Raw genomic sequence first — 19760 nt, forward strand, 5'->3', positions numbered from 1 at the left:
TTTCTTAACTCTCCGGTTACTTTCTTAACTCTCCGGTTACTTGCTTTGAGTGTTAAAGGGGGGTCAGTGTCCCCACGGAAGGCTGGGAGGGGTGAGGGAGTGACAAGGTGTGATGAGCTTTGCAAGTTTGGGACAAAAGCATCAAAACACGCTTACAGCACTAAAACAATTTCCCCACAAGGGAGAAGGGCGATTTCTGGACCCAGATTAAGCAACGCCCACAAGAAAATCTCCCACGTCCTATAACTCCCCCCTTTGTCCCCTGACATGCCTTCTGGGCTAGCCAATGCCACATCCCATTCTCAGCCCCACAGCCACTGCCTGACCCGGGCGCTTCGTATGCAGATGGGGCAGGGTCATTTGGTGAAGCCTCCCCGAAGACATCTGCTCCAGAACCAGCCACCTACAACGCCCCAGGGCCCTGCCTGGAAAGAGCAGAGCAGCACGGCACGCGTCACCCCTGCACTGTGCTCCATGCATCCCCTCCCACCACCGACACCAGTAAGACACCAACTGGAGAGGCAGCAGGATCACGCACGAGGCCCGACGCCGCATCTGGGGGTTGACCTCTGCCTTCCATGGTGTCCAGCTGGCAAAGGACCCGGCGGCTTCTCAAAACGTCTCTGCGAGGTCGGAGGTGGTTTGCTGGCTGCACGTTGCATTTCCTCCGCTCCCGGTTACTGCAGGGACCTCGGACACGGACAGTCTCGTGCGCCCTCCTGCCTTCTGCACGTGGTGTCTTTCCAGGGATGGAGGTGCCTTAGACTATTAAGTATTTGGATGAAAACCCAAAGGCAGTTGGTGTGTGATATACACGTCTAAAGCGTCACCACACAGCGAGGGCTGCCAGTCCGGGGAGAAGCCCCAAGAGTGCCGATCTATTAAAAAAAACCCACAACAAAAAACCCACGAAACCCCCAAAATCCCACCATGAGCGAGAGAAACAGCCCCAGGTGCTACGCAGCGTCAAAGCCTATTTTAGAACAGCCTAACACGTTTGTCGGCCACTGCAGGGCCTGACCCGAGATCCCGACTCCAAGCGCAAAGCGCCCGGGCCAGGCTCGGCTCACTGCACCGCTCGCCGGCGCTTGTCCCACTGTACCCGTGACGCCAATGGCGCTACCACAGTGGGATCTAAAGGAAAAGAAATCACTCCATCACGGTTCTTTTCCAGCGACTTTTGCAGCCCCTTAGAAAACCATGCTTCTCTTTGCAGAGCCGCCCGCTCGCGTCAGAGGAACGATATTCTGGGGATAACTTGTTTGGGTTTTATTTGTTCCCCCTTTGCAATGTCTGGAGAGCATCTTTGGCCTCCCACGTAAATTCCAAGTTTCATTTATTAAAATACCTCACTGGCATTTTCCTTTTGCTTTCACACTGCTCGTTTAATATTACATTTGACATTCTAAGCTTTACGGATGGCAACAGAAGCAGAATGGGTGGGCTAAAAATAGCCTGCCAGGGAGACGGGAGGCTAGAAATAGGCTGGTGAACAACAGCAGCCCCGCGACCCTTTGCTTGCCCCCGCGTTTCGGGGAAATGACAGCATTCAGGAGATGAGAAAGAGCGAGCTCGGGGCGAGCTGGTGCCCGCAGAGCCACGGCTGCCCCAGCTGAGGGGACGGAGTGTCCGCGCCGCAGCTCATCGAGCGGCTGCAAACCCCATTGCCCCGAGCTGGGGCTGCGAGACCCCGTCCCCCTCGCAGCCCAGCACTGGGGGGGGACACGTTAAAAACGTGTGGTCAGGGGTGGTCAGTCTGCGAGGGCGCTGTGGAAAGTACGCCTGCGCCCAACTCTGACCCCCAGCCAGCTGTGTGTCACCCCCGGCCATCTGCGCCGGCTCACCGTCACACACGCGTGCACAACTCTCCCGCCCCTGCATGGGTTTGGGAATTAATCCGCAGACACATCAGCAATACGATGAGTCAGTCCCAAGACAGGATCATGTCTCATCTCCTCCCTCGTGGGCTGCTTTTAAAATCAGGGCTGTGGAAGAAGCGACAAGAGAACGCTCAAAAGCATCGCGGCATCTGGATGGTGCACCAAGCAGGCGCAGAGAGCCGGGGAGAAGATCTTTTAATTATCCGCGACAACAAAACACCGACAGCCTACACTGTTTCTTTTGCTCTTTGTGATGTTCCATGAGTGTTTTCGCCCTGTCCCGTCCTCCCCGTTCCCTGCACTGCTGTTACCCCCCCGTGCAGCCTTTCATCTGAGAAGAAGCCCTCCCACCCACGCTCCCGCCGCTCCTCCCCTAGCAGAGCTCCGCAAACAGCCGGGGAAGGTCTGCACCCCGCTAGCAGCCATCAAATAATGCGCTCTGCCCCGCTGCCGGTGCCGGTTTTGCCGGGACACGGCAGCACCCGGCTGCTCCTTCCAGCCCACGTCCCGCACCTCACCAGGGCCACAGTGGGCAGCGCTGACCTGCACCAGGCGAAGGCTGAGCCCCCCTCCGGAGACACACCTATGGAGCGCAATAACTAAACCCACGGGGTACGACGTGACACGCACCCACCCGCGACGAAGCGGTGGGAAAATCCTGGAGTGTGGCACTGCAGCTCTTCTCTCCCCACTGACGTGTCTTACCCGAATTTACATTCCAAGCGTTCCTAATTAGTTGCTGGGTCTGTCGCCTGGATGCCGGGGTGGGGGCGGCTGTGGCTCATTCTTTCTGTTTTGTTTTCAGGCAGATTAATCAGCATTTAGTAACTCTACAGCAGAACGAGCCTCCCCCACAACCCACACGTATCTCGGGCGAGGGATCGCTGGTGGCGGGCAGGAAAGCCCCGGAGCAGGCGGCGGCGGGGGAAGCAGCGGGATGCTGGGACAGGGTGGGGGCAAAGCCCGCGGCGCCCCCCGGGGGGGGGTGAGAGGCTCCTGGGCAAGGGGAGCTGCCCCAGCCCTGCCATCCCACCACGCAGTTTGCCAAGGGGACCCTCGCTTTTATTTCAGACGCATATTGCAGCGAGGAACAATATGAAGAATATTATTTCGGTGCCCTGGGAAAAATTAGCAAGTCAAATATTGAATCAGGCCTCCAGCATATGCCAAGGAGATTGCTTTGATCTTATCCACACTAAAAGCTCTATTATTGAATTTAAAGTCTGTGAACACATATCAGACCAATATACAATGCATATCTGAATACACATTTGAGAAGCAAAGGATGTTTTGACAAAGGGAAGAAGAATATTTCAGCTGAAAATATCAAAGTTACTGCATCAATCGAAATACAGATGCCCTTTCTCATCTGCCGCAGTGGCGCTCCTGCCAGGGCAACCCGCAACCTGGGACCCGACTGTCGTTCAGGACAACCTTCACCCAGGTCTGGCTCCTCGGCTGGGCCTGGGTGGAACGCGATTGCGGCTCGACGGCAGAGAGCCACGACTTCCCAGGGGACACGGTCCAGCAGGCAGCAGCACCGTCAGAGCAGCGCCAGGACTGGGGAGCTCAACCAGAACAGCTATTTTGGGAGCACACGGTCTGCAGCACCTACCCCCTTCCCTCCTGAAAACCCCTCACGCAGCCGTTCGGCAGCCCCCACGGCGCGTCCCAAGAGCAGGGCAGGAGAAGGAGGGCTTCTCCGAGGATGGCCACGGTGCCGAGCAGGTCCATTCACACCACCTTCACCCTTTTGGCTTCCCACACCAAAACCTGCTCCGGGGCGGCTGCCTGAGTTCGCGGGGGGACAGACACCCGTCCCGCTGGCAGAGGGACAGCAGCAGGGGCTGACCAAGGTCAAGGCTCAGCAGCCCATCCCCATGACACCTGTGCCAGGCACGGCGTGCCCGGCACCCCGTTAACCTCACGGAGAAGGTTGTCCCAAAGGGCCACCACCCGGGCACGGCACCTGCCCGTGACAAAGGGGGAGGGCTCGCTGCCACCGACACGCGCCACGGAACAAAACCGACTCACCATTTTATTATTGATTTCGTGGAAATGAATTTCACAGACTTTTTCCACCACGTCTTCATTTTCAAAAGTTACGAAGCCAAATCCTGTTTAATAAAGAAACAAAAAGGGGAGAGGGAAAGGAAAGTATTAGTTAGGTTAAACAATGTAATTTCAGTAAAGCACCACTTAGCCATCGGGACTTTGGAAAACTTTCATAGAAATATGCACGTGTAAATACACCTGTTGTCTACGGAGCTGTCGCCGAACTTGTTATAAACTAACGGAGGGAAGAAGTATTGTCTCGGGGAAAATTAATACAGTTCTGTTCCAGCTCTTCCATAGGATTTAATGGAGAATTAAAACTTCCTTATGGATTTTTTGATCCATCCTGCAGAATTTAATGGATAGTTACACCCTGGTTACACAATGGCTCAGAAACTACAATAAGGCCGTATTTTCTTTTACACCTTATAGGTTTCTAAGAGCAATCTCTACAAAATCCAATTATATTTCTATGGAACCATATTGATTTTATCTCTTGCTTAATTCCACCGGACTTCTCCATTAGAGCTGACTCATTACACGACCCAAAAAAATACAAATCTGGGAAGACAGAAGATGATTCCTCATTTACCCCAAGTGAGGAAAAAAACCCCTAATGCTTTCCCAAACACGCAGCAGCGCTTTGTTTCCATTCGCTTTGAGCAAACACCACCCGTCCCCGCTGCTGCGTGCCGGGGCCGGCGGCGCAGCCACCGCAGCTCCCTCCCCTGCGGATGCAGCCGGCCCCGCGGGTCAGCCGGGCTCCGGAGGTGGTTATTTGTCCCTTTCTTCCTGAATTACTTCCTCTAATACCTCATCGGGACATCCCGAGGCCTCCGAGAAACCATTACGTTTAAGGCTTCTGATCTAATCATTCCTCTCTTCGCCACTGCCGCTTCAAAGGAGCGGTGGATTCGGGCTGCTTTCGGGTGGTTTGATGCCTGCTGCCCGCTCGTAGCTCTACACTGCGTCTGCTCTGCTGGGGCCACACGGCTGCAGGAACGACACACTAAAGAAATCCGGCAGCCCACGGCAGCTACACACAGCCACGCTCCCTGCTCATTCCTTCAAAGAGAAATACAGTCAAGCTAACAAACAAAAACCAGTCTTATGCACTACGTTTCTGGCAAAGGCTTGATGAGTCAACATCGACACCAATTAAGCTAATGAAATCTCAAAAACATAACAACAGGATGAACTCCATCCCCCAGACTGCAGTGAAAACACTGCCCGACTCAAGGCCGCTGAAACGGCACGTGAAGCGTCTTCGCGGCACCGGGCTGAGCCGAACCGGCCGGAGCTGGGGCAGCCCCGGCAGCGCCGTCGCTCCTGCTGGGGTGACGGGGGAAGGAGGAGGGAGGTGTTGGGGAACCAACGCCGCCCGGTGTTATTTATCCTGAAGAGTTTTGCCCAGTGAGCATCCCTCCCCTCAGCCATCCACGGCGGCGAAGCAGTTTTGTCTGTGCTGCCTCCGAAGGAGCCGGGTCCCATCTGCCACCGGCCGCGTGTCTGTCCATCCCGTTCTGCCCATCCCAGCCCCCGGCTGTTTGGGAACACGGCAGTGAAGCCCCATCTCAGACGTCAGTTGCTACTGACGCTTCCCCTCTGCAATAAGCACCTTCCAGTGCTGGTCCTGCTCCCCCTCCAGCAGCAGGGAGTGCCGTGGTCGTGTCCTGCCGGCCCCAAGTGCCACCTCCAACCTGCTCCCTCTGCCAGACCCAGCGCTCCCAGGTTCTGCGCCGGGGTCCCAAAGCATCGTTTTAAACACAGGCTGGATTTGCTTTGAAGGGGCACAGCAGAAGATATTAGAACTCTACGGGCTTTGGCAACCTTCAGGTACAAGATACATTTTGCAGGCTGCAATATTTGCTGGCTCCCGCGCCGGCCGAAGCAATGTCCGAGCGGCTCCCAGCCGGCTCGTTTGGGAACGCACAGCACACATGGCAATGGCCCATCCCTCCTTGGACCCTCTTCTTGGGGAAAACACACCAGAAATGGTTTCTAGATCTCCTGCAAGGCATAGCACAGCATCCGACAGCACATCGCACTCAAACCCAGCGCTCGGAACACTATTTTACTTTGCACTTAAAGCATGTAGCAGCTTGAAGTATTTTACTTAAGTCTTTCATTTGCCTTCTAAATTACTCCATTTAAATCTACCTTAAACAGACCTGTAGTTAAAACTAAAATTTTTGTGGTTAACTGGCTGAATACGGCATCCCAGGAATCCCGGAGCGCGCTGCGCCGGGCAATTACCGGAGCTGGGAGCGGCGCGCCGCCGGGGACCAGCTTTGCCCAGCGCAATGAGACGGCCAGTCCGGGTCTACAAGTCATTAATTGTTTGAGCACCAGCAACATCTTCATCATTAGTAACTCATTAGCGAGTACTGCAGTTGAGGATTTCTCTTTCAACTTTTGTCAGGTCTGGCTGCCAGGATGGAGGAGCGAGAGGGAATTTAGAGGAGATTAGCCTTAATATGCATAACACCGCAAGAAAGCCCGCTGCAGTCATTACGCGTTTGGACTCGGAAACAAGTTTCCCATTCTCATCCCACTCCATATGGCTTAAACATAGGCTTATCAGGAAATTATTTGTCTGATTAAATCAGATAGCCACCCAGCTTTCTGCATTTACAGATTTTACACCAAGAATAAACCAACAGTCTATAGGTGTCAACACTCATTTGCGGGTTTTGGAAAGCTCTCTGCCAGTGTTCCGCACAGGCCAGTCTGGCCGGCTTGGCAGGAAAATCCAGCCGGGATGGGGTCTGTAGGAAAACCCAACGTCACCGTGTATCCCCTCCTCTCCGGAGCCGGCGGACGGGCAAGGCGGGCAGCTCCAGCGCGCCCAGAGCCCACGCAGGGCACTCCGTCCGTACCTGAAGGCTCCCTGTATTTTACCTTTACCATTACCGACATCTTTAACTGATTGAGAATCAATCAGAGGATTTAAACCTGCACGCATACAGCCACTTAAAATCCATAGGATGCGCTCCGAGAGATGCTATCGCTCCTTAAATGAACAATCCCCATACGCCCCAGAATTAAAAACTTCATGAAAGTAACGGGTAATGGGTCCTTTTTTTTGGTTCACTTTTTGAATATCAGATTCCAACTTTTAATAATTGCGCACACAAAAAACCATTACTGCATGCATGCCTTATTAGTTAGCATAATGAATACATGCTCATTTTTAAATTACCAAAACTCTCAGAAACCTTCCTGGACTAAATAGACAATTATTTCTTCTGAGAGGTACTAAGAGTCAACAAAAAAATGGTTCTCGGAAAGTGTATGAAAAAGATTAACACAAAACAAAGAAGGCTGTTTAAAATGGTGACATAAATAGGATTCCGGTTGTCAAGGAGCACACATTTTAAAATGAAATTATACCGCATCCTTCTGAATGAAGCTATTATTGGAAGCTAACAAGCTCTATTTAAGAGATAAGCATTTAACAGAGTCAAACGGTTGGGTTTTTTATTCAAATGAATAAAACTGAATATTCATTTGAATAATCTTTTCTGTAAAAGAAAAGACAAAGAAGAGGGGAAAAAATAAAGTAAGAGGCAAACAGATGCCCCCGAACGAGAGGCTCTGAGCCAAGCGCGATCACTAAAGGAAGCCGAGACACGTATTCACGACCTTCAGGTGAAAATACCCTCCTTCGGCATCTGCTCGGAAGAAGGAGTCATTTCCCTCCGCTCATCCGCTGGGTAACGGGCACTGACAGGCACCGCAGCGATGCCGGGGACCTGCCGAGCCCCGGGGCTGGGAGCGAGCCGGCGCCTGGCGGGGAGAGGGTTTCCCTGGGGAAAGGGAGGCGTCCGCGTGGCGCGGCTCCGGCCGATGGCCAGGAGCGATGTGGGCAAAGGAAGGAGATGGAGGCGGCCACCCAGCCAAGAAGCTGCTTTGTAGGTACCGTATAAGGTGGCCGAGCAATTCAGCGAGTCACAGGATGGTCAGAGGTGGAGGGGACCTTAGAGATCACCAAGTTCCAACACTCAACTCGAAGCAGTCCTCGCAGGTGGCCGGGTGGCACGGGGCGGCGGGTGCTCCCTCTGCTCGGGGTCTCTTCCTCCAGTTGCGGAAGAGTCCCAGGAGCTGCACCGCCCAGCGCGGCCGCTCTGCTCCCCACCGCGCTCTCCCACTCCCCCGGCCCGGCAGCCCCCCGCGTCTGACCAGGGGCCGGGCTTTTCCCTTGGGCCTGACGTTTCGGAGAAGTGACCGAAGCTTTCTCAGCCCATCACCCCCAAATCACCTTCCTTCCTACCTCCCCACGCGCACGGCAACACGGAGACGCTCACGACATCCAGCAAACCCTCCTGTTTGGTCCCCGCGACCGCGCTCACCGCTGCTCTGCGGCTGCCATTCACATGGCCCACGGAGACACGGAGATGCCAAAGCCTGATTTCGGAGGGGCGAGGACGAGGGCTGGGGCTCGCGGGCTCTCGAGGAGGACAGCAGAAGTGCCACCCAGGGGAGGTCCATGGAGCGGGTTTCAGTGAGAGGACCGCTCACGTCCAGCATCCGGCAGCCGAGCGGGCCGTCGGTCTGCTCCTGCCCACCTGGGCACGGAACAGAGTCCGCTTCTTCAGGCGGCTTATTTTACCCGCTGGGACCTTCTGCATCTGCTCATTAGAAGCTAAAATGTTTGGGGGTCAATTACCAGAGGATGAGCTGCCTTCGGCTGAAGTGAAACAAGCGGGAGGCGCTCGGTACCCCTGCAGACCCGATGCCTGTCGGGCTGGCTGACAGAACGGGGACTTGCAAAGAGGGATTTTCCACTAGGAAAGAGATCCGAGGGTATTCACAGGGGAGGGAAAATCTCACGAAATACATTTCTTAGTGCAAGGTGAGATAGTCTCAGCTATCCAAATCACCCCGAGTTCCCCTGGAAACGTTTCCACTGAGCCTGGCGATGCCAGCCCAGACGCCTGACGTCCGACAGCACGGGACACATCCTCCAAAACACCTTCCTTACAGCGAAAAGCCTCCTTCGATCCGCAGCCTCGTTCAGCCGAGAGAGCTGCCCCGGCCTGGGGGAGGATGGCCCCGTGCAGCACAGCGGAGCTCAGCTGCAGCGCGTTCTGCCACAGCGTTCCGGAAATAAGAGAAAAACTGCTCAGAGAAAGTGACTGAAACCGTAAAAAGGAAAAAATATTTTTTAAAAAATTGGTAGAAGCCATAAATAATACTAAGAAGCCGTACTGAAGATACCGAATGTCAGTGCTCCTGTGTTCTGCGTTTTGTTTTTTTCACACTCGAACCAACTATATTTCACACCTTTGTCGTCACTTGAGAGGTTTTATGTCAACCTCGGTAAAATATAGCCAAGATGACGACACCATTGCTATGAAATATATCTACTTTTTCTTGCTGGTTGGCAGCAAGTTTTCCACCGCCGGGGTTTTATCTGTGTGTACGGCGATATATATTGCAGCTGCGTCTGCACACACAGAGGACGTCACTCGTCAGTAGAATTACACGAAAGCAGCTTATCGGGTTAAAGGTCTCGCTCTCCCAAGCCCGTGCAACGCACTACAACAAGGAAAACAAGTGATTGCATCCCGCCCCAGGAAGGTTAAAGCCAGGCTAATGCTGGGGTTACCCCGGAGGGCTCTGACGGGCAAAGCGGGACCGTGCCGCAGCGGGGTGCGCGCCCCCCAGCAGCCAGGGCAGTGCCAGGGGTGCCGGCACCCCCATCACCAGCTCACAGCCCGGCACCTGAGCCAAAACCGCCTCCGCCGGAGGCACACAGCCCCCGTGCCCACCGCGCGGGCACCGCTGCTCTGGGAAGAGGCTCTTCAGCCACCGGGAAAGATGCTCTGGGGGACGAAGGCACCGGAACAAGAGCCGGAGGAGCCTGTTCCAACTCCCAGGCTGTCCCGGGGTCACCCGATGGTGTGGACACGTCCCTTCATGTCATCTGCATCTGCAGCGCTCCTCTTCACCCAAGCTGTGCCGGCACTGCCTGGTTAGGCTGGAGGGTCTCTGCGGCTGGGACTGCCTCTCGCTGCATTTACAGCACCCCAAAGCGCCCGAGAGCTCCTTAAAGGGTTCTGGGAAGTAAGTAACCACCAAGGCTCTTTTGTGCCCGCGCAATAATCCCAAGGACCAAGGGCAGGAGACAAGAACACGGAGAGGAGAAAGGAAGAGATTTACAGGGCCCACATGATGGCAATAAGCGATGCAGGCTCTGCTTCAACCTGGCCCCTGCTGCTAGGCGAGAACAAGCCGCCGCTCGCCTGCTGCTGCTCTCCTTAGTGCCGGATCAGTCTCCTCTTACACAGGGAATGCGCTCCCGCGGCACCGTCCTGCTCCAGGCTCCCAACCCAGCCGGCACGGTGCCAGCCTGGAGCGCGGCCCCGTGTCCCCCGGGGTCTGCGGTGCCACCGGCCCCCGGCGCGGGCGCTGCCTGACCGACGGCTGCGCTGACGGATGGGAATATCCAACCTGACACCCGCTGCAGCACACAGCATGGTAATGAGGAAATATTAGTTCAGGCTGCATTCCCCTTTTGCGGTAGGTCTCAGTACCTGATCTGCTCGTTTGCGTTCTCTCCAGGTCTCTTCTCTTCTCCCCACATTTAAGTTACTTAAGCTTTGAAACAGAGAAAGGTCCAGTCCTGCTGTGGCATTATTTATGCACCTGCTTTCTTGTTTATACCAACAGTTTTGGCAGCTGGTCCTGTAAACCGTAATAAAATGCCTTTCAAAAAGTAAAAAAAATTAAAAATGAAGAAATGTGACCAGACAAGCCAGGCATAATAACATTAAAGCCCGTGTCAATTAATTTTTCCTCTTCTTGATAAACGAGCCCCACTCCATCCATTAATAATGAGGGAAGAAACAAGAAAAGTTGACACTAGTTTAATTTATTTTCTCAACTTGCCTGGTCATATTTCTCCCTGTTGCAAAGCTTTCTGGTGCTGCTGGGAATTGCAAGTGGCTCCCACACAGTCGATGCATAGATTGGTGTGAATCAATACCGCTCTGCTTTATTCACACGTCCCTTGTAATCAGAGGGGAAAAAGTTACTTAGTAAGCTACCGCGCATCCCAGACTGCCCTGCCACCTAATAATAATAATTATAACAACAACAACAACAATATAACAAGAACAACCCCCACCACAACAACAACCACCCCCGCCACCTGCAGGGGAAGGGGGAGAGGGGGACATGAAACCAGGTCCTGTCATTGCTGTCACCAAATCTCGTCTTTACAGACAGACAGAATGACCCGAGCGGAGGGGCCGGGACATCTGAATCGCTCAGTTGGCGAACCATGGAGGTTTCTAACTTCTTGCTGTCTGCGAAGGTAATTCAAGTCATTACCACGAGAGCCTGGGCACGGGGAGCTGTGGGTTCGATCCTGCCCCTGGGAAAAGCCATTTGTTCGTTAGTGCCAGAACCCCACAGGCAGGACCCGAAAACTCGGCCCCGACCCTGCCGCCTCCTCACGCTGTGTCTTTGGAGAAGCTGCTCAAACCTTCCTTGTGGTCCAGGTCCCGTGTTTCTCCCCCACCACTTTCTAGTCCCTTCCACAAAGTTTTCATCTGACGTACTGCAACTCAGCTCGTTAAAGCTCCAAATGGTCTAGGCTAAAAGCTGTCAATTCTAACTTGTTATTTCCTGTTATTTCAATTTCCTGAGCTGCAAACATCGGAAAGGAGAGGTTTCGGTTGCCGAAGAGCTAACTCTCTCCAGACTCACAGCCTTAGAGCGAGACACACGCTTCTCAGTTTTTACCTCCTGACCTCTAAGGAGGGGTTTGCCGGGAAGAGCGATGGCCACACCTGAAGGTACCACCTGAAGGCACCTCCTGCTCTGCGGAGAACAAGATCTCTCCCCACCCTCGTGACAACCAGACTGGGAGAGGGATGCACCAGGAGACGGAAGGGGAAGGAGAAGGTTAACACCTACGGTCTAGGCTAAAAAATCCCATCCTCATTTATCTGTAGAGTGTGTTCTCTCCAGCGCTTCTGTGAATGACGCTCATCAAGACGGATGATTAGTCCGCACATCCATTTGGTGTTTATGTGCATCTTGGGGTGGGCACGGAAAAGAGTCGGGTTCTCCTGGCAGACACAGGCAGGTATTACTGCTGTTTAAACTGTCAATATATACTCCATGACACGAGCGTAAATTCTCAAAATTAAATCAGCAGACAACTGCCTTAGATCAAAACCTCCGTACGCGGTGCCAGCGTTTCAATACCCGCGCGGCAGGAGAGCAAAGAGCTGAGGTCAGCTGCGCAGCTGGATAAAGGGCACCAGCAAGATACTCCTTTGCTTTTGTTCTGGAAAGCTGCAAGGCTCAGGCTCCTTCTCCGTCCTCCCACGACGGCGTGGCATTTGCAAAGCGAGCACCGCGCGGGGGAAAAAAAAAGGGCACCTTTAGGGTGAGCAGCCGCTGCGCCAGGCAGCAGCCTGCCCCTCCGAACCCGCGAAAATCCACCCAAACTGGTTCTGGGCAACGATTTTCCCTGACGGGAGATTGAAGGGTACAGGGACTTGTCCCTCTCTCAAACGGCCCAATTTAACCCAAGATTTCCAGGCTCGGGGGCACGTTGCCCTCCCCTCGCGGTGGCACGGGGGGCACCGGCGGTGGCTGCGCGAGGGGAACGCTGCCGCGGGTCACGGACCGCGCTAATGTAAGCGGTACCTGAACTTTTGCGTAATAAATTTTTCATAACAACAAATCTTCATTAAAATTTCATTCTATTAACATTCTGAAATCAAACCAAAGCGCTGAGTGCATAATGACTGAAACACACACTACACAGCAACTTACTAAATGCCAGTTTTATCATATTGTTAATTAACAGAAACCATTAATGCATTCACAGATCATTTAGAAGCATTAGCGGTGACCTAAGAAAAATTGCATGTACGTGCGATACACTTACGTCTGCATTTTTTGCATCTGAGTTTTCTACTCAGGAGGCCCCAAAGTCTGTTCCCGACTCAGCTTCTCCCCGTTGGAGACATCATGTCTCAACGGGTACATTTTTGTCAGCGGCTCGAGAATCAATGCACGGGGCTGAAATATGAGATACTGGAGGAGAAAGCTATCTCGGGCAGCATTTGCTTTTTCATCCGTATTTAGCTCCAGCTCCCCAGCAGCGTTGGGAGCAGACCGACCCACCGCGCTCCTCAGGGCTTTTCACCGCTCCTTTCCCTTCAGGTACGCATCTCCCAGCTCTCTAATGAGTCAAGAACGATGGGAGTGCAGCCGGGCGGGGGAAGCGTGGCGTAAACTAACAGACTTCTTTTTGCCATCAAAGAAGAAAACCCCAAATGCTGTAGAATTCAATTATCTGTCTACAATCAGAGCGGGAACCTCGTGCTTCGAGCGAATGCTTCTGCCTGCCCGTTAGCGAGACCTGCAGCACGCAGAGCCAGTGACAACTCTGAAGGCTGATTTCCGTCCCCCAAACGAGCGCCCTGCAGCCCCTCACGAGGCAAACCAAAACCGTCACCGCCGCTCCGACACCACCGCTCGCCACCTCTCCTACAGCCCCAGGGCGCAGACCTGCCCGCCGGGAGCCGGCAGTGGACCCCGGTCCCCGGCCCCTGCCAGCGCCGCGGGGCAGAGGACAGGGACGAGCGGAGCAGCGGCGAGCACCGCGGGAAGGCAGGGCCCGGCAGCCCGGGCAGGGACAAAGGCCATCGCTCCCCGGGTGCCCGCTAACCCGGTTAGGCGCCCCCGTCACAAACCAAAGCTGCTCCTAATGTGCCTGCAGTCGCCGCCGCCCGCCCAGCACAGCCTCCTGCCATCTTTATCTGTTTGCCCACAGGCGTCAAATACTCTCTGCCTGTCAATTCTTCCACAGTTTATTACCAAATTTCTAAAATATTACATTTTTATTATATCCAAATTCACTTTATTGCATTTGACAATACAGATAATCACATACCATATGCTCTAATGTTTTGAAACCAATGCATGTTGACAGCAGTTTTTATTCATGATGCATAATTCTATCCAGGGCTGACAAAGGCGGCGCAGCACCGAGCCTGGTGTTAGGGTTTTGTTGTTGGGGGGATCCTTTTTTCCATTTCCTTTTCTTCATTTTAACAACAGATTTACAATACTGGGAGGAAAAATGTTTTGCTTTCAGTGGAGATAGGAAATTGGCTGAAAAGATGGGCTTACCAAAGAGATGTCTTCAAAATATTAATAACGGGTGGGGGTTGGTTATTTTAATTACCTGCATTTGAAACTTGCTGCTAATGGGGTTAGGGAAGCATGACGGCTCCTCCGGGAGCGAGCTGGGGCTGGGGCGACCCGGCGGGCGCGGGGCTGGACCCCGCTCCTGCACACCGTGACTGCCTGCGGTCCCTCCTCTCCGAAACCCGCTCCTCTTCCCGAGGGAGACGGTGGGAAGAAAAACGCGCGCACGCCTGGCGTGTCCTGGGGTGGCCAGGGAAGGGTCCCCCCTGAAGGAGACGCCTGGGCGAGCGCTACCTAAAAGATTTTGAAAGCCACAGGTTCTCTGAAACAACACATCAACAGGGCAAAGTCCTACAGCCTTCCTTTAAACCCCATTGACTTGAACAAGATGGGAAATCAAACTTATGTTTAAGAGCTTCCCCGAAGGGGGTCCTCCATTCCCATCACTTCTTCCCGCCCTTCCTCGAATCAGGGAAGCAGAGCTGAAGTGAGGAGGAGCTGGAGAATCCCCCGTGCTGTGCACATCCCCACCTCCACCGGCAGCCGAGCTGAAGGGCCGTCAAGACTCCGCAAACGCTCGGTTCCTCGTTAAGCTGCTGGGAGAGGGAAAACCCAAGCGAACCCCAACTCCCAACCACGGCGTTCAGGCAAGAGACTCAACAATGTGAAAGATTGCAACGCTGTGCAAACCAAACAGGATGCTATGTCTAAATTAAGCCGTAATGACCTGCTCTGAGGTCTTTATTAGCCAGGTAATGATCATTTAAGAGGAGGTTACTATCTTGAGCCAAGGGCACCTAATACCGTTACTGAACTTGTTAAAACCTGCCAAGCAAGTCATTATTTCTGACATTATTTCTTTTTCTCTTAACACAGCCTTCTACCTTTCCCCTCGTGGTGCTCGGCCGTAAATCACGGGAGGCGGCGATCACGCAGGCTCGGTCGCCCGTCCCCAGAAGGCTGAATTTAGCTCCTGCTTTCCAGGAGCAGGCTGAACACGAGACAAATACCCCACAAGACTAAAAAGCACGCTTCGAAAAACTCTGACCGTAAAAGGCCCGCAGAGACAGCGCCGGTACAGCAGAAGCACGTAGCGGGCAGTGGTCCTCACAGCCTGGTGGCCTCACGGAGCCGGTGGGCCTTTGGAGGGCCTTGGCGGCTGGCATCCGATGAGACGCCACTTGGCGCTGCACGCGATTCATGTGCTGCACGGACCACCGGTGTTTTGGCTGTGAAGAGAGGAGCTTAAACACCACCCCAGCCCTGAGGGGTTCGGGGGCTGGAGAGAAACACGGCGGCTTGGGAGCCCAGGCGGGAGCTTGGGGCAACCTGGCTGGTGAGAGGACACTGCTCGGACCTACCACTTCTCCAGGCCAAGCGCGATCGGGTCACAAGGCCAGGGACAGATCCACTGCTGACTTTGAGGACAAGACGTTGAGATGTCTTCCTACTCGCCCCAGTTATTCCCCCCAAGAAAACACCCCCCTTGCTCATCTTCAGTCCTACGGAGGCCCACATAAGGAAAAGACAAAGGGAAAAACCCCAAGCAAGCCCGCAGCTGCTCTAGGACTTTGCAGAAGACTTCCCTGCACGCTTGCCCACATCTTGACATGCTCGCCCACGTCTCAACCCGCTCGCCCGGAGCAAAGCCGGGTCCCAGTGGCTCATCTCTACCGCCCGCAGAGGTGGCACATCTGCCGAGGAGGAATGGGCGCCCGCGCAGAGGGCGGGAGAGGACCCGGCACCCCGATGGTGGTGACTCTCGCCGGAGAGGAGCTGAGGCGGTGGTGGTTTGCAGTAACCCAGCATGGACAATATTATGAATGACACCAGCAAGCTGCCAGCCCGGGAACTCATTACTGTCAAGGTACGACGTGGCTGGCTGCCAGGCCCCCAGCTTTCACTCTCGCTATGCCAGAACATCCACACACAATTTAATTGCATTATAATTTCAAAAGTGCTTTTCAAACTGGAAAAAGGCATTCACTGATTAACCAGCGAAGAGCAAAATTGTTTATGAAATTGAATACAAAAAGCTACAGAAATGTAATTGGGTCGTTCTAGCACCTAATTTTCAAGCCATTTTCCCACTTATTTAATCACGAGATACAAAAGGAACTAGTGAATTGACTTCATACTAATTAGATTACTCCCCGCGATACTCCAGGCCTATATTCCAACTGGTTGATAGTGCTGCTCTAAAACGAAACAAAAAATGTAGCAACAGCTTGTCTGGGGCCATAACGCATTTGTTTCCCATCAACCCTCTCTTACCGGAGGGCCATAAAACCCACGCCAAATTCCCCTAACCCGCCGTAGCTAGTCACCCAGAAATGGCTAACTTTCTGGGAAAGGAATGAGAAGCGTTTTCCAGACGTCCGTGGCTCTCCCCGGCGCGGGGCCGAGGTGGCAGTGACAGCGTGGGGGTCCCCACCACGCCGAGCATCACCAGCCCCCCCGCGGGCGAGCCGGCATCCCGCGAGCAGGGAGCGCTCGCAGCCGAAATCAGAAGCCAGTGAAGATGTCGCAGATGATGATGATGGAGGAGGAGGAAAGGCTGCCCGAGCTGGCTGGGACGCACCGTCCTCCCCAGGGACTCGGGTTGCCGGAGCAGGGGAGCGCCGGCAAAGGGCGGCTCTGCTCTCCCTCTTCGGCTGCTCCCGGACGGGCGCAGGAAAACCCCAAATCGCAGAGCTGAACCGGGTCTGGCGAATGGGGAGAACGTCCCTTCTAAAGAACTTCTGCCAGGAATCTCTCAGCTGTTTTTAAAATGCGCTGCAAGGTCACCTCTGGATAGAAAACATTACCACATTTGCCAGCAGCGAACCGCGGCAGCGATGGGGGAGGCTGTGCACAAAGGCTGTTTTTGCACCCGATTTCCTCTCCCCCCCCAACCACACGAGGAGCCCCCGGGGTGGGGGAGCCCAGCCCAAGGGCACCACGCTGCCCAGCCCTCCGCTGCCCGCCAGAAACCGGGGAGAAAGTGGGGAGAAACTGGGCAGAAAGAGGCTGCGGCAAGGGGAGTCGGGCAGAGGTGGGGGCTGAGAGGCTCATACATGGACTGTACTGTGCTCCCACTTCACCGTCACCTCGCCAGGACAGCCACACAGGCTTCGGCAAGGGCAGCAGGAGCTGTAGGCACTTTATGTTATTTTAAATCAAGTCACTAAATGAAACAGGAGTGTTTTACTGAGCCTCCAGTTTACCTAAGACCTGTATTACGGGGACAGACGGACGCTGCCGCACGCTCCGTCACAGCGTACGCTCGCACAAGTTTCTTTAAAGTTGCGCCGGACCCACTCTGCACCTGATACAATCTGCCCACAGCTTTTTCACTAATTTTAAATTTTATTAGGTGCAACGTAATTGATTATATAATCAAATGTAGAATGTACATTATCAAGATATTGTAGCACTTCACAGGCCATTTAATCAGCATATCTGGGACTGTGCCAAAATGAATTAGCTTGCATTAAATTTCAAGTACATATTATTGGTTGTATTTGTCTCTGTGCTTAAGCAGGAACTTGCTCTTACAAAAGAAATCTGAAATCCTTCAATTATAGAAATAGATTACCAAAAAAGCGGAAGTACGCTTTCCCAGGGCTGTTTCTTCTGCGACAAAGAGCCCCGAAGAGCTCCGCTCCCTCCCGGGCAATCGCTGCCACGGACCAAGGGAGCAGATGTTTTCAGTATTTATCGACTTTGCAGAAGTAGAGCATAAAACTATGAAGTGCCTTTGTATTTTGAGGATGCAGTTAGCAAACACAGGGAAAACAGAAACTGGTAACGGCGAGAGGAATGGGATGGTCTCTGCATCAGTACAGCAGTAGTGATGAGGCCACACTTCACCACCGCCCCGGTAAGGCAGCACCCGCTGAGCCTGGCGGAGCCTCTCGGTCCCCGTGTCCCCAGAGCCAACCAGTCCCTCCGGACAAACCGAAAGGGGTTTGCAAAGACGGGGATTTCTTCTTCATTTCAGCCAGTGGAGGAGATGCACGAGGCGGCCCCGTGGCGAAGGAACGAAGCCCAAACCCGCCACCGGCACTGCTCCTCGCCGACGCACCAGCCAAACCCAGAAACTTCCCCTTGTTCCTGCCTCCGAAATTTAATTACCACCACCGGCGAGATCAGGGGCACAGCAGCTGCCGGAGGCGCCCCGAGAGAAATGACGTGTCTACAGAATTGACTTCGCAGGGGGCAATTTTTCAAGCGGCTGAGAGGCTGCGCTCAAGGTGACTCCTGCCTACCTGGTGACTGCAGCAGCGTCGCCCCAGCGCGGCGCCGGGGGGGGGACACAGACCCACCGCATCGGGCGGGTGTCCCCCCAAAACCCCCATCCTCTCATGCCACCCCCGGGCTCACTGGGCAGACGGTCCCTGCTGGGGACAAAGCCCTCCCTCCCAAACGGCAGAGGATGCAGCGCAAAGCCAAGGATGCTTTACTGTCAACACACAGGCGCCGTCTTTCCTCTCGTTCACACACAAGCATCAGCTGAGACAAACAGGAAGGCGGAAGGCCACGCTTCACACGCGGAGGGACCCTCACTGCAAAAAGTCCCCGATCTTCATCAATCTGTTTTTCAGAGCTGCGGTTTACCTGCTGCATTTGCATCTCGCCTCCAGATCAGATGCCGCTGCATGCAAACCCCCCTGAAATACTCGACGGCGCGCTTTCTTACAGGTCTGCGGTCCGCGTGGGTGTTTTACCCACCCTGGGCTGCACCCCACAGCGCTGCAAGCCCTGGCTGGGAAGGGGAGCGTGGACTCTCTGTTGCCCTGCTGACTCTGTATATCATAACGCGAAGGAATAAAGAATTAGGCACCAAACAACAAAAAAGTATTCAGGGAATTGAAATAAATACTGACTGGGGTCAAGGGAAATACCAGCAAAACCGAGAAGCTTAGCCTCAGGTTAAAATAATACCTTTGAGTGGAGCAGTATGACCCCTCCAGGCTACAGCTTCGGGCAGCGCACAACATTCTTGGACATTATTAATATCGCCGGCCAGGACTCCGTCCCTGCTGCTCACGCACCGTACCAGTATTTGCCTAAGCAAACAGCATATACTACTGTGAGAAAGAGCGTCTGGCTATGACAGATGCTTTGAATATATGCACCATTTGTTCCTCTGCATACACATGTAAGGAGCAAAGTATTTGCTGAGCTATTCCTGGAAACCAGCTCCCACCACCGCGGAGAGGTCAGCACGCCGCAGTCTGCCCGAGGGGGTGCGCGATACAGCCTCGAACGCCCCTGCAAATGCTGAAATAGCCACGCGTTCCCCCCCGTGCATGGGTTAAAACCAAGCAAAAAGTTCACACCCCTCCGGTCTGCTGTTCCCAGGAAAGACATAGAGGAGAGGGGGGAAATCGCCCTTTTTTAATATAAGCTCGAAGTCTGCTTTTCTGTTCGAGACCACAGGCAAAGAGAGATAACATCAATTCCTTCAGTACATAAATGCTTATCAGAGCGAACAGGTTCAGGTTTAGCGTGCACTTGAAGCAAATGATGAATTACATTAAGACAATCATTTTCTTACATATATATTTAGAGTTGGCATAAGGGGGAAAAGCCCTCATCAATTACATTAACGCCATTTAGAAATTCATGTCAGCTTTTACTTGACAACTTGCGAATCGCCTG

The 19760-nt window shown here is 53.8% G+C and overlaps 1 protein-coding gene across 1 annotated transcript in view; it reads right to left on the reverse strand.

Annotated features, from left to right (window-relative positions):
- Window positions 1-19760, reverse strand: part of MSI2 (musashi RNA binding protein 2) — a 261173-nt gene that overhangs the window by 57337 nt on the left and 184076 nt on the right. The window contains exon 8 of the mRNA XM_082493345.1: window positions 3915-3997. Coding sequence (XP_082349471.1) covers window positions 3915-3997 — 83 coding nt within the window. The remainder of the gene's footprint in view (window positions 1-3914; window positions 3998-19760) is intronic.

The sequence above is a fragment of the Vanellus vanellus genome (assembly GCF_965231255.1).
Source record: "Vanellus vanellus genome assembly, chromosome: 19".
Lineage (NCBI taxonomy): Eukaryota > Metazoa > Chordata > Aves > Charadriiformes > Charadriidae > Vanellus > Vanellus vanellus.